Source organism: Manacus candei, unplaced genomic scaffold (assembly GCF_025592945.1).
Source record: "Manacus candei isolate 608988 ecotype Guabito, Panama unplaced genomic scaffold, ASM2559294v1 h1tg000014l, whole genome shotgun sequence".
NCBI classification, from domain to species: Eukaryota; Metazoa; Chordata; class Aves; order Passeriformes; family Pipridae; genus Manacus; species Manacus candei.
Window position 1 is genome coordinate 4281412 of NW_026138062.1, and position 15668 is coordinate 4297079.

Sequence of the window (15668 nt, forward strand, 5' to 3'; positions counted from 1 at the left end):
GTATTCCTGAAACTATGTCCAGTGTACTTATCGCATATTACCAACCACAGAGTAGAGCTTACTGTCTTTCTTGGAATACATATCATTCCTAAAAAGTTGTTTCTGATTTTCTGCCTACAAGATCCTTTATTTATATTCATCACAATGCTTTAAACATAATCTCTTGCACAAACCAAAATAATCTTTTTCTCCTCAGGCTCACATCTTGCAATACACATGGCTTTCCATATGTTCCAGTTAAATTATGCTTACTTACCTTCTACTTTGAAGATAGTAAGGTGAGGTCTGCAGTGAAAAGCACCCAGCGCATTGCCAGCACAGTTCATCCAAAGACCCTGGAAAACCCAGGTTGCAGTGATAACAGATGATGCTCGACTAGTGACTTTCCACTCATTTGATGCAGTAGCAGCAATAGCAGCTCCCAGCCCACAGAAACAAAATATGAAAGCTATAATCTGTATTCCTAGCATGTTTCTCTGTAACTCAGGGACTTAGTAATGCCACTGTGTGGAGAGAAAAGTACTGTAGTCATGTGAGTAAGCAAAAAGGCATAACATAAGCAAATTATACTTGAACAAGTTCAGTACCACTTGCTGCAGAAAGTTAATGTGGCTGAAAGAAATTGTCATGCTTCACTGATTTAAGAAAGGCCCTAGGCATTACAAATGTTTAGAAAGAGAGTCATAGAACAGCTTTATCGGAGCTAATTACTAGTACTTACTTGCTAATTTCTAATTGTAAAAATTAGTTGTTTTCATATTTTTTTCCAATTAAGGTATTCCAGTTAATGCTTAATTTTTAGTTAATTGGAAACTTACAACCGTTGCAACTAGCAAAATAGGTTCAGAGTCCAAACTGTACAGTGCTATTTAACGGATTACCATAACATTTTAGAAGGATCACACAACACTTGAAAAATAACTCATTGAAATGTGAAATTAATTCAGGCATAACTAGTCACCATGCAAGCAGCTCTAAAACAGTAGCCTGTTGGAGGTACTGTCTGTGGGTGTATTTGTAGAATAGCAAATCTAGAGCAACAACAGAAAGAGCAAGTGGTCCCTGAGTGGTGATTCAGCTGCAGCAGTCAGCAGAATGAACCTCCTTGAGTCTCAGCCCCCACTGAGACTTTTCCTTTAGTCAGTGTAGAAAACTTACTGCATCTTACGCTCTGCATGAAGTACCTAGTGCAGCAACATCTGTCCTACCACTGACTGAACTTCTGCAAACTCATGCCATGAAGAGTTCTCAAAGAATGTAACTGATTAAAAAAAAATGTAATCTTTGTAGTAGGCACCACCACAGTGAAACAGCTATTCTACTTCCAGTTCCTGAGTATACTATCCAATACTGGTGTGGGACCTACATACAGTTTTGCAACATGTGTGGCCTTCACTCTTTTAAGATGACAGCTTCTAGCTGTACTTAAACCTCTCCTCGTTGTCTGGTCCTTTTGTCCTCCTCTCTGAAGAAGAACATGTCTTTTCTCTTTGGTGCTATTATATGCCATTTGATGACATGAGATCACCCTGCATACTGAGCATACCCCATCACTTTTGACAGTAAGAGTAGTCTATTTTTTTTTACCTTTGGGTTCTTCTAGTGTTGACTATCCCTGTTATGGCTGTGATAAACGCCACACTGAACTTTGGCATTGAAGTTTTTCTGTGGACTTTTCACAGCTCAAGGAAGGGTTAATCAAGGATGCTAAAAAATCATTGACATTCCACATAAACAGCAAGAGGAATTTCACCGAGACTATCCTGTTGAACCACCACCTGATACTTCTACTTTAACGAGCCTTTGGCTCAGCACTGAGAAGAAGGACCCAAAAGGATGACTGTACAGACCAGAGAATTACACTACAGGAATGAATTTCTTTTCAGAGTAATTAGCATGTTCACATTCCACACATCTAGAGTGAACAGAAATTTTTTTATTAACACAGCCAGCTTGAAAGACATGAAAAGTGGTTTTGCTACAGAGCAACATTATAATATAGCAGGCTGTTTTAATGTTGAGGATGATAATACATAGGCAGGAAGCAATTTTGCATTGCTGTCAAATAATCCTGTAACATATTTTTCCTATGCTAAGGGTCAAACTTCATGTAATTTTTCATATATCTCTTCATGAAATTGAAAAGGGTATAGAGGAGAATACAGAAATGGGTCCTGCTTTGAAGCAGATTTTTGAGAGCTAAGATTATTCTTTTTTCTACATCTGTGATACAAAATGGTGTGGGTTTTGGGTGGGTTTTTTTGTTTGTTTGTCAAAGACTGTGTTAGCGCACAGAAAGACTGAGAAGACATGTCATTAGGTACGTTTTTACTTTTTTGAACCAGCTCAGTGACAGTGATGTTGGCTGAGTGCTCAGAGTAGCTCAAAGACATGTTTTACATATGATGCTAAATTCAGGCCTTGTTCTGGACTTTCCCTGAGTGTTCTCACTGATATAAAAACCAAAACCAAAACAAAACAATCCCATGAAAACCAAACCAAACCAAACCACCAAAAATCTTCCTAAAACTGAGAAGCTGCTCATTTGGACTGGAAAAGCAAGGAAGACTGGATGCCAACATTATCCATTCCTCCATACTCTTCTTTTTTGCTATACACAGCAGTGTGCCTTATCAACATAGCCTGTGAGGAGCTACCCAGGCTCAGCAGGATTGGGCTATTTGTCTGCTCCTTAGTGACTTTGCCCTAAGGCAGAGATGTGTCCTCAGTAAGACCTTGCTCTTTTAAACTGATATCATGCTAGGAGGGGTTTTCACATTTCTGTTTCTAGATAAACTGCAATACAAATTCCTAAGTCATTTTGCCTTGTCATTCTCAGATGATTGTCTACCAAGGTCCCATCCAGTACATACTCAGTCTTGAATGTCATGCTGGTGGGACACTGAAAGCCATTAACTTTACTGGAAAGTGCCTGTGGTCACCACTTGAACCATAGACTACACTTCCATAGTTTAAGTAGGACTTAGTGGTTTCTTGGCCTTTATCCTGATTCTTTTCTAGTGCATGAATTCTGTGGAATTCATGGTCAAAAGCACTTCACCCTGTGTTGTTTCTAGGCAGTTAGTGTGTGAGTGATGAATAAATTAAACAGATACTTAAGTGATAAGAAAGAAGTAAGCAGTCCTGTTTACAACCCTCATTTCTTCTATAAACTGTCAGGAAATAAGTTAATCAGTCATTTAAGAAGTTCAAGGCAAAGTTTAAAGTTAACCTGTTAAAGGCATTTTCCATTATTTCAAAACTTCTTTTCTCTGTTACTGAGCAGACAAAAGTTGGAAAACAGCCATGAGTTTAAGAACTGTTTAAATACAGGTCTGGAAAAGGGAAAACATTTTGCTACAGGCCTTTGTTGAACCATTTTCCCCAAATGTCACAAATGGACTAGCTGATCATGTGATATACTGCTCTCTGTGTTTAATTGAATGCTGCGTCAATAACGTGTAATATTTCTTTTGCTACTAATATTGTTCTTTTAAATCGGTCCAATGCCAGTTTTTAAACACAGCTGACACTTTTGTAGCAGGGCAAGAATGTTTACAAAGGTAAGCCGTAGTTTTCAGTTTGTGAATTTGACTTCAGCCTATGTTGTTCTTGTAACCTACTAGCTGAATGAATTCCCAAGCCTGATACATATCTGACAGTGGACAATATGTTTCCCTCGTGAAGACAAACACACTTAGCTAAACTGAATTAGTTGTGGGGAAAGTTAGAGTAAAATTAAAAAAAAAACCAACCAGAACCTAAGTGCAAATCAGTCCTGATGTTATCTGGCTAAGAGAAAGGAGAGCTCTGCAAAGGAGGTACCTAAGGGAGCATGGAGGCAGCAAAGTGTGAGACAAATAATTAGTTATGCCAAAGAAATCCTTCTGCAGAGTAGGTGGACCATACAAATTGATTCTGAGCACTGCCAGGAAGTTATGGGAGGCCTAAACAACAATGGAGAAGTTGGACAAGCAATAAAACCAGACGTTACAGAGACAGAGTAAGTAACTGAAAACTTCTGGAGAAGTCAAAGAAGTAAAAACATTGTGTAAAGTGGTGAAGAAATCAAATGCCTGGAGGCATCACTACTCAAGTCAGACAAGCAAGGGCTATGCTGTATGGCAATACGATGGTCCAATTACACAAACACAAAAAGAGTTACTGAGAGCTGGCAGTAAAGTCTGACATGGTGTTGAAAGAAGGAAGGATGCATTCCAGATGAGTGCCAAGTACTGCTGTCTCTGCCAGATGCATGCAATTTAGAAACTGAGTAAACAAGGTAGCATGCATAGGCTGAAGCACCACCTAGAGAGGAATTTGAAGGAGCAATGAAATCATTGGAATTGGTAAAGTTGAGGGAAAAGACAATTTCACAGTTTGCTATAGCAAAAGGGCATCAGATTATAGTGGTATGAAGCAGTTGAAGTTTAAGGTGTTTGCTGTTCACCTTGTAAGTCATGAAGTGCTGGGTGACATAAAGAGAGAAGGAAACATGAGTCTTATGCTCATTCCAAATTTATTGCTTTTAATTGAGCATTGCAGTCACAATACAATAATACAATTATATTAGTATTAAACACTATAATATAATCCTATTATTAATAGTACATTTTTTATATTCCCATCCCTGTAAATATTTAAGGTCAAGTTGAATGGGGCTCTGAGCAACCTGCTCTAGTTGAATATGTCCCAGCTCATTGCAAGGGGTTTAGACTAGATAACCTTTAAAAGGACCCTTCAAACTCAAAGTATTATATGAGTTTCTGATATTGCTGTAGAAGAGAAAGAGAAGCTTCGTATACTCATCACTAGGAGAACTGCTTTGGTAATGTATGGATGCTGATGGTAACCCAGTTCAGGATTTACACTCACTTTATACAAGCTATGTGTTTAAGAAAATACTTGATTATATACTGATAGGTATACATGTATTCAATATCTATCTATCTATATATGAACCATACTTTATTACATTTTAAAGAATTTTATGTTAGTTGTTTAAAGGGTAAACTGCTCACTTGTGCATTATTTACATGAGCACTTCTTGAATATTTGCATAAGAATGGATAGGATTTTGAACAACTGATTCAAATCAGTGTTTGGTGTGAGAATAAAAATACACAGGATTAACTTTGTTTTTCTCATCATGTTCCTCCTGGACATTAAAGATAAGATGTGGATTTGAAAATGCTACTTTAGGATGAGATAGCATTATGCTCCTTAGGTTACTCTGTTGACATTAGGCACTAGCAAACTTATTCGGGTTAAAGACATTTGCTGTCTCCAAGTGTATTGTTATCGGCTGCACACTCAACCTAGACTTGCAGTAAGTGGCAAAAAGCCGAAATGGCTTCATCTACATAAAAACGTGAAATGCAAACCACAAAAACCCAGTGAAGTTGAAATGGAAGGACAAATCATATGTTTGATCAGTGCTGAAAGTCAGGGTGAAATTCAAGGTCATTGTGCTTTGCTGAGAACTTGTGGACAGATACAGATGAAGTGATGGGCTCAATGAAGAGATCATGTGTTTTATAGAACATATTCATCAAACCCAGCCACCATTAGAATTAGCCTATGCTGCAGTATACTGATAGCATTACTAAAGCTGTAGTGTTAGACATGAACAAGCACCAGGATGCTGTGGATAAAACAGTTTAATGCTTTGAAAGATGAGAGAGGCAAAGCGAAAAGATTGCAACATAGATTAAGAAGCAAGAAGGCTGGGAAAGAGGGAAGTAACAGAAATATTGTGATGTAAGTGCTACAGGTAAACACTGAAGAAATACATCACAATGCTGAAAAAAGCATTATTCTGCCATCCAAGTGAACTCAACCTGAAGAAAACCTGTGTAAGTGTCCTGAGTGCATCCACATCCACTTTTCCCAGCGGTTTGGCTGCTGGGACTCAGGGCCCTCTTACAAACGATGCAGCTGAGGGTGGCCCCTTCCTGTTGGAGATCTGGGAAGAGACTCCCAGCCAGCATGGTGCCACGGCGGGGACCTCTCTGCTCTGTGGGATCTGCTTTTAAGCTGGGTGAAGGTCTGGGTATCATCAGAGTCCACAGCCAGGTGCAGGCTGGGCTGCACTGCACCAGTGCCTGCGGCTCTTCTAAGGATCCAGCACCAAAGTTTCAGCTTCAAGCAGCTTCTATGGGATGGGGTGAGCCCTGGTCATGAACCCCTCAATAAGGGTGTCATATAATCATAGAATCAGTAAGGAAACGACTTCCAAGATCATGGAGTCCAACCTTTGACTGATCATCCCATTTGTCAAGTAGACCATGGCACTAAGTGTCGTGTCTAGTTATTCTTTGAACACCACCAGGGACAGTGACTCCTCTGCTTCTATATGCAGCCTGCTCCAATGCCTGATCACCCTTTCAGTGAAGAAATTCTTTCTGATGTCCAACCTGAACCTCCCCTGATGCAGCTTGAGGCTAAGTCCTCTTGCCTGGGAGAAGAGGCTGCCTCCCACCTGACTACAACCTCCCTTAAGGACCGTGGTAGACACATCTCTCTTGGCCTCTACCAGCCTGCCATCTAGGATGCTATCACTTCACCATGGGATTTAGGCAAGAAGGAAAAAGTGTTGCTTCTCTCCTGCACTGATTCACCTCCCCACCTCCTTCACGAGGATGCCTTCACCCAGCCCACTTCTCATTCTGGTGTGGTGGGGAAGAGACCCCTCCGCTTAATTATTACATTTGTTGGGCATCTACCCATGTGCAGCTCTCAGGACTTTTGCTATGCTGCTGATCATTCTTTCCACAAAGGCAGTAGAAATGCATCTGCTCATAAGCAGACATATGTACCCCTTCTGCCTTAAACAACTGGGATACTGAATATGATATGAAAGTTCCTTTGTGCAGAGACAACCTCTCCTCCTCACACAAGCTCTTTAGTACCAGCCTGTCTACCAACAAAGGCTAGGCGATCTCCCCTAAAACTGATGCACAAAAGACAGAACTATGCCTATGCATCCTCAGCTCCTGTGAGCTGTTCATATGATCCTGAAAGCAGAATTTGGTAGACTCCAGTATTTTTACGTTACAGAGAAATCATCTTCAATACAGTCATTAACACATTTGCTTGTCACCTCTGACATCTCAAATCCATGGCATGCCAGACATACCTCTTCATCACTTTAACCAAGGCCAGGATTTGGATAGGTTCTTCCTGCAACTTCTTTGTATTGCTTCTGGGAGCAGTGTAAGGTTCTCCATTCTTGCTCTAACTGTGTTTGCCTCAGATCATTTCCTCTAGAGCAGCAAAGGACTCTATATTCTACTTTTACTTTTTGAGTCTTAACAGCGCTGCTTACCCTTCCAGAAAGCCCAAACCTAGTGTTTCATACAACGCATATGGATTAGCTTTCAGGTCTGTCAAAGGGAAACTTACTGAAATGTTCAAGAAATCCTTCATCTCCTCAGTTTTCGGGTACCAATCAATTAGACCAAGGTGTGATTGAGGGCAACTGACAGCGTATCAACTCATCGTCATGCAAAAGTGAAAGAGAGCCCAAGCCTGTAAAACTGGAGAAAGCCAGTAACGTCCCAATAGCCTTGTGAATGCTTCAGCCAACTAAGCCAACACCATGATGCTTGCCAGGAGTAGCGAGGTGACTATGTGGATCTGTCTCACACCTCCAAAGGGACCAAGTGGAAAGCATATGTGAAGAGTTAAGGTGTGGCACAGCTCTTTCTTTGCTAGTGTTCCTAGCTTACCACCCAGCTGGACTTAGGCCCAGCAGCTACAGCCCTTTTCTTAAATCCAGTGTTGCTGCTAATTAAAAACACACCCAGGCAGTCCATCAGCCATGACTCACACACCTGAGAACTACTAACCACAGTAATGTCTTCCAAAATTATCAGAAGTTGGTAAAGCATGATCACAGCCCAGCTTCATCTGTCTTATAAAAACTAGCAGAAAAATGCAGCTTGAGAGTAGCCAGGTAGCTGTTCAGTAGGATTTAATAAGCCCTTCTCATCTCTCCATAGGAGGGCAAGCATCGAAGAGGAGGGGAATTGTAACACTGCATCTTGTTCATCACTTACTATCTGCCTCTCATATGGATTACTAGGTCTTGATATTGCAGCACCTTAAGGAAAGAAGGAACCCTTAAAATGTTTCCATCTTTCTGTATATCACAACATGGATTAGATTTCAACATTTTCCCCTTTTCAGTGAGGCTAGACTTTAGTCTGACTAAAGTCTATCATTGGAGAAGGCATTCTCTTCTGATTTAATGAGTGAAGGTGTAGACAGGAATATGTTACCAAGCATTTTGCTACAAGGGCAGTTTGCTCAATATCTGTTAAGTGTCTTCATCATTCAGTGTCTCTTCTTTTGTTTTATTAAACAGTTATTTAATATGGACCAGGCTGGATGAGATGATCTTTTGAGGTCACTTCCAGCCTGGGGTGTTCTATGAAATAATGTTATACTGGAGTCAGTGTATAATTGACCCTAAATTATGGTTTTTATAATTTAAACACATTAATCTCTTTCAGTCTCTTGTACTAAATATTTTCTTGAACTTTCAAATGTTTTCTGGGGCTTTTTTTCTGCATGTTTCAACATTCTTGTCAAGTTATGGGCACCAAAAAGGAAAGTTATAGTCTGGTATTGCCTGTTTCGGTGCCAATCCTATTTATTTTATTGAAAATAATCTGATTAACTTTCTTTTTCCACAGTATTGCATTGGAAAATCATATTCAATTATGACTTTTGAGCACTTTCTAAAAGCATTATTTTCCAGAACTGGGAATTGAGTAATCTCCATATGCTATTTTACAGATTACTTTGTTAAAAGAAAATAACAATTGATGCCACCTGTGTCAAAGAAAGGCTTGCTCATTTACTGTCCTAAATAAAAAATAGTAATAAAATATTTAAAAATAATAAAAAAGTCTTGATACAAGTAATAGTCTTTGGAAATTAAGAAATGAAGTCATCTTAGACAAGTAGCTCTTGCACGTGAACAACTGCTTTGGCAGATTAAAATCAGTTTAGCTAGAAAACAAGTAATTCAATGACCTTTCAACATTAAAACATATTCTTCCTAAAGATTTTAAAATATGGAATCACGTCAGAGGTACCATTTTAGATTTACTGAACATATCTTTCCATTCTGTGCTCTGCTTAATTCCATATATGTAGCCAAATGTGTTACATGGTGCCTGGAAGGCAAACCATTGTTATGGTGTTAGAGATTATGATGGGAAATACATGACTGACCCACTTCAGTTTTGTGGTGCTATCTACTTGGGCAACCAAAGCAAAATAAGTGCATTCTTGTAAACAGTGGGTTTTATGCCCCTCTATCTGTATTTAATTGTGTCCCAGCAATGCTTGCATATTTGCCTGAGAAGTTCTCAGACTGAAAAGCCAAACTCTGGAATACTTGAGGACAACACTTAAGGCAATTACTCCTGCAATTTCATTACAAAAGCAATGATGTCTGAGAAAAACTTTGCCGTTTCTTATAGCAGTGTGGGGTCTGCAGGTTCATGACTAAAGGAATTTCATTAGCAGGGTGACAGTATTTATACGTGATTACACACTGTGCTAATGTTTGTAATTTTTTGTTATTATTTCATTTGGCTTGGGAAGGGGAGGATGGGGATAGGAAAGGGGAAAAATATTACCAGGAAGTTCTTGCTAGAGTAGATGAGTACCGATAGTTCTGTCGTTCAGAGGCTGAATTTTGGCAGGAATGAACACTTTGTACTCCTGTGTGAAGCTGGCTTCTCGGGGGTCCAGAAGCAGAGTGGAAGTGAGAGCTGTGCCTTCTCCCATTTGGTCCTTGGCCCTGGGCTGAGGGAATTCTCCTTTTTCTCTTCCCCTCCCCAGTTCCTTCCTCCTGAAACATAAGCTGATGGCAGGTCAAGAAACAGAGCAGAGGGAAGGGGAAAGGAAAGGAAGGGAGGGAAGGAGAGAGGAGGATAGAGGAAGGGATGACTGCAATCAGTCATGGTCAATGAGTAGTGCTGATACATTCCTGAATATGGATGTGCTCAGTGGGACAATAGGGCTGAAGCTCATGCTTAACACATAGAAGGAATAAGAACTTCTCTGTTATGTTCCAAAAGCCTATTGCCTTCATTTACTGTTCCTTGATCCTCACCCTGAGTGACTGAACTGATTGCACCACAGTTTTGAGTCTGATGGAGCAGTGTGATGGGGAAGAGCTTTGTAAATATTCATATTGTCTGAGTCAACATCACCTCCTTGTCTCAATCATCTTTCATCTTGCATGCATAAATTGTCTTTTTGTCTCTGTTTAATATTGAATTCTTTATTCACAGCCAAGTGATAATTCAATCTGGAAGCTTTTTTCACTTTTCAGGAAGGACTCTAAAAGAGTGTCTGAAAAAGACTATGTACAGATGTAAGGCAAAATAAGACTGTTCACATGACTTTAGGGAGCATAGAACAAAAAATACATTTTTCATTTAGGCTGGCAACTACAATCTTTCTGAAAGTTCTGTATCTCCCTGACCCTGCCAAACTTCTTAGCTATCATTTGCTTTTTGAAATTGGCAAAATTCCAAAAAATAAATGGTTCTCAGAGATGTGGAAGGGACTGATGGGAAACACCTTCTGCAGCAGTTATTTTACAGCTCTCTGAATGATGTAATACCAAAGCCTCTATCATGTTACACACATATTCCAAATGTTCCAGTGTTTCACCCTATGCCTTTCAACAGATTTGCATTCGGCTCAAAAAGTAGGGGAATTCATTCAGACCACTGGATCAGATGTTAGTACAATCTCTTCTTTCCTATGAACAGCACATACAGTTCAGTAGTGGTGAAAAACACGCTCTTTGCAAGAAAAAATAAAATGTTTGAATTACCATTCTGTCCTTGTATTCATTCTTGTTCCAATGTGATAAAATCCATCATGCTGATTCTTACAAGAAAATGCATTTCTTGACAGGTATGTGCCCATTGTCTGACTCCTGGTTGAGGATTCAAAAATCTCTTTAAATCAGTGGTCTATCTGGGATTTGATGGAAGCGATAGTGTTATGTTTGCTGAGAAGGGCACTCACAAGAGAGGAAAAACTACTGAATTGCCATTTTCTCACCTCTGGAAACTTACAAGACCTCATTCAGAGAAGAGAGACAAAACACATTTTAAAGTGTAGAATTCTTTGTCTACCCACCATGCACAGCTGCAATACGCACATACTTCACAAATCTCCATCCCAGCTCCAAGAGCAGAACCCCATTTGGCCATAGCTGCACTGAGGGCTGTGGAATTGCCCTTCATGGTAACACCTTACACAAAGCTGATTTTACTCATGTGCTTTATTTTCCTTTCATATTTTCTATCCACATCAGGTGATTGATTACTACCACTGCTTCTTAAACATAGCTTGACAGATAATGTTTTGAAAGTCATGCTTACAAAATGTGTCTTTTATCTTCTTTAAATGAAGGCATGGAATTTGCATCTTCGCCATTGAGTACTTTCCTCTGATGAAACTAAGATACGGGTGTGACTTCACATACAAGCAATGAAACAGAAACTAATAGTGAAATACTCATTTGAGGGTATATATGCTGCTTTAGAAAAAGAAATTATTAAGGCAGTTCATATCACTAATGTGATGATGTATCGTTAATATGATTCACATATCACTAATGTGATAAAATTGAAAAAATAAGGAAGGAAATGTGGCTAGACAAGAAACCATTTAGGTTCAAGTGCCTTAAAAGATGTCCTGCTTGGACATTTTTATGCTGGTAAAACCCACCTAACTCAATTTTGCAGAGGAACACAAACTTTGTCAATTGTATTTAAAAGATAACACAAATAACACTGACAATTTGGAATCACTGTGGTAGAATCCAAAAAGGACATGGTGCTTTGGCAACAAATTCCTTTGTGGTTTCTATCTGTACTTGATTAGCTTCTTTTGCTCTCTGTCTGTTCTTTGTTGATCCTGTTGTGCCAGCTGTTCCTGTTTCTTGACCAGTCCTTTACCATATGTCCGTTCTGTAAATGTAAAACTTTGACAGACATAAGTGGCTGTAATCACAAAATGTTAGCTATCTGAGAGGCTTTACTATTCCTTGTGCTTACAAACTTTCCAGATATATACTGGAAATGTACTACTTTGCTGTAGTTCAGAATGCAGTGAAACAACATTAGGAATGCCAAAAATCAAAATGACTCAAAACTCACAGTGAAGTTCAAAGTAAACAACAAAAGGTCTTGAGATGTGCAAAGTCAGAGAGGACAAAGAAAGAAAATGTGGAATGTGGAACTTGCATGGAAAGGAGGTACATATGAATGCTATGCTGGTATGAACCCAAAATGAAGGGTTGGATCCAATATGGGATGTGGATTGTGTGACAGTCATCACCCAGTCAGGAGTGCTCTTGCAGTTTGCTGCGCTTTGACTGAGGAGAGGTAAGCACTACGATTGGGATTTGTAGCACCAGAAGGCTGTAGACTTAAGGCATCTGTGGGACTTAACAGAGAGTACCAAAGGGTGGTCTAAAATGCTGTCTGTGTCCTGGATTTAAGCACTCTATTAAGAGCTACAGGAAGTGCCCCAGTGAGGCCTGGATCAGTTCTGTGCTTAGTACATACACCATATATTGGGATACGTGGCTTCCTTATTATTGGGAAGCTCATGGCTTCCTTAGTAAAGAGGAATGTATGGAAAAAGGCAACGATCAGTTCTGAAGAATAATATATTAACTAAAGCAGTTGGCAAAGAAGTGGAACACCCATTCCTTGACTTGCGTAAATCCAAACCTCCAGTTCCTAGGTAAATCCCGCAGACTATGTGACCAGTGGATTATAGAGCAAGTGGGATGGAGAAACTCTTCAGTCTCTGCCCTAGGCAGCCACACAGCTGTTAATGCAAAATTTATGACTCGAGAAAAGACATCAGACCTGACCCTGGGGCCTAGCAAGTAAATAGGGATACATCTAACATCATCTCATCTTTCAGTTCTTGTATATTTTATATTATCCAGTGTAACATGATAAAAAGTTGAAATAATTTTGGTGTAAGGAACCATCTAAATACAGGCTGATATAGAGAGTCTATGCTTGTATTATCTTTATCGCTGAAAATTAGTAAAGCAGAAAAGCTTCTGTCTGGTTTCTTCTCCCCTCATTATTGATATGAGCACTTGGTGGGACACTCCTTCTGCAGTGTGTAAAACTTTTTGAGATTCTTCAGGGTGATGTTAAAGCAAAAATAACACAACATCCTTATAATTTCTACATGAGTGAGGAAATCAATACCTCCTGTTATACCCTGCAGAAGCAATCTGTGCAGGTTTCACTTTCTGGATGCAGATTTGGGCTCTTTCTCTTGTTGCAATGCTTCACTGCCTCTGTATCCTCCAGCTTCCAAAAGGTGCCTGCACTGTGACCATAATGCTGGTACTGCTTCTTTTTACCAAGGTCTTGAGGGAATCATTGTCACTAGGCCAGTTTTACAAATTAAAAATTCCTGCATCTCTAATGACTGATGATCATCTGCAAAATCTTTTAATCTAAATTCCAACTGTTTCAAAGTAACAGAAGTCCCATTCTTTGCAGCAAAAAGGGAACAGCAGGTCTACCAGTCCCCTTTTTTCTTGAATCGTTTGAATGAGAGCAGAGCTTTTACCTTCCTCTGGAGACAGACTTAAATCTTTTGATTACCTCAGGGTTCAGATGGAGCAAACCCAACACATTTTCTGAGATGTTTGACTGACCTGTATTTGGAAACTCAGGCCTGGGGTTCAAAAGTAGATGATGTCTACTTTAAAATCTCTATCTCATGCTTTCCGTGCAGCTTCAAAAGGATGGAATGCTTTAAACTGATAGGCAGTAGTACCACTCTCTATTTAAAATGCAAAGAAAACAATGCCTTTAAAAAGCCCAGTTATTCTGTTAAACTTTCTTACAGTGATTTTGTTGAAAAATCTCTAATGGACTCAATTCAGGCATGCTACAAATGTGCCACAGATTGGGCCTGTGGAGGGCAACATAATGCACTTAAGATGTTTATTGCATCTCACAGTGTCCTGTAGTCACTCACAAGGATAGGTATTAAAATGCTAATCCTAAAATCCAAATCGATTTTTTTGACATTGTTTTGCTGTTATACCAAGTAGCTTGCCTTAATGTGTGAGTATCATTGATCATCACTGCCCATGTTTGCAGACTTGCCCACAGACTTAGAAATGTAATTTATGTTACATCACCTAAATTAATGTAGAGCCCAGGCACCTACATATCCCTGTCAGTCTCAAATCCAGGGACCAATGTTCTATTACAGCACTTTTGGGAATGTCTTCAAGGCCAAGGTCCTGTACAAACTAATGCAGCAGGAAGAGTTAAGCTTATTATAAACATATTAATGTCAAAACCAATAGCAGATAAAATACAAAACAAAATTATCGCATTCATGAAGCAGAGCTGAACAATGACCTCATGCTGCTCATCAGCTAGTTGGTATGCATTAGCTGATGCTGTTGGGCTGATGTCACTTTTAATGCAACAACTAAACTACATTCCCAGGCATGTGTTTGCCTAGACGTGGTCCCCCTTCCCATATTTCTTCAGCCAGTAGCAAGTGGCTCAACATAGGTACCACAGTAGGCACCAGAATTCTCCAAAGCTGTTACACAGAAACATGAGTGAGAAAAGTCAAATATTACTCATACTTCATGGATCTTTTCTGTCTCTTCCCATCCACCCCTAACCAGCCTGCATCTCAGAGGCCTCAAAGCATGGCTGTGCACTCATCTTCTCCAAATAATCAAGGTAACATGCTTCAGAGAGACAAGATGGCACAAAATGACCCACTCGCTATCTGTCTTCCTCCTACCTAGTTTCTGGCTAGACTGGATGCACAAGAAAGAAACATCATTCAGTGTACTGTGTGTCACCTAAATAGGCTAAAATTGTGCCCCTGACAGTGTTTAGTTTACTAGTACAGAAGTGGTGTTGCCCTGTCAAAGGCATCCCAAGGAGAACAGCCTTAGCAAACAAGGCTTTCAGTGTTGGCTGGACATACTCCTTCTCCTCTGCAGAGATGCAGCCACCCCCACAGTCTAGCCTGCTTGCTCTGGAGGAGGGAAAAATACTTTCTAGGACATTTAGAAATGCACAGAGCCAACTCAGTCCAGGCAGCTCAACCAGCTAATACAATTAGAACAACACACAACTATCTAATGAGAAAGCCCTAAGGATAAAACAAGCTATCTAGGCTCTCTGTAGAGCTTCAAGGCCCATTCCTGTTTTTCACCCTCCTTGCAGAAGAATCTCACAGTCTGCTGCAAGTGCAGTCCCCTGCCAAAACCAGGCTCTGGTATTCTTCCAGGAGAAACCCATGAAGATTTTTTTCTCAGACATGGGACAGTAGTTTGTTTTCTGTCAGAGATGGTGCTGTTCCACATCGCCAGCTCTGGCTGGAGCTAAAAGCTATAGGCAAAATGCACATTTAATTTAGGAGTCTTCTGAGAAAGGTATAGCCAGGAAAGTTTCATCTGATGTTGTAGAGCCTTTCAGAATCCTGGCAGTCAAGGCCAATTATCCAATGCCAAATTTCTGAGTTTTGTATGGAGGTCTGAGAGCTACAGTCCACATGTTACGCTGCTTTAGGAAGTGCATAGGGATCATGGGATTGCCATTCTTTGAGTG

At 39.9% G+C, this 15668-nt stretch overlaps 1 protein-coding gene across 1 annotated transcript in view; it reads right to left on the minus strand.

Moving 5' to 3' along the window:
* The window catches only part of CLDN10 (claudin 10), a 59074-nt gene extending 58545 nt beyond the window's left edge, over positions 1–529 (minus strand). Inside the window, exon 1 of the mRNA XM_051780674.1 lies at positions 257–529. Within this exon, the coding sequence (XP_051636634.1) occupies positions 257–470 (214 nt within the window). The 5' untranslated portion in view covers positions 471–529. The remainder of the gene's footprint in view (positions 1–256) is intronic.
* Between the last annotated feature and the right edge of the window lie 15139 nt (positions 530–15668).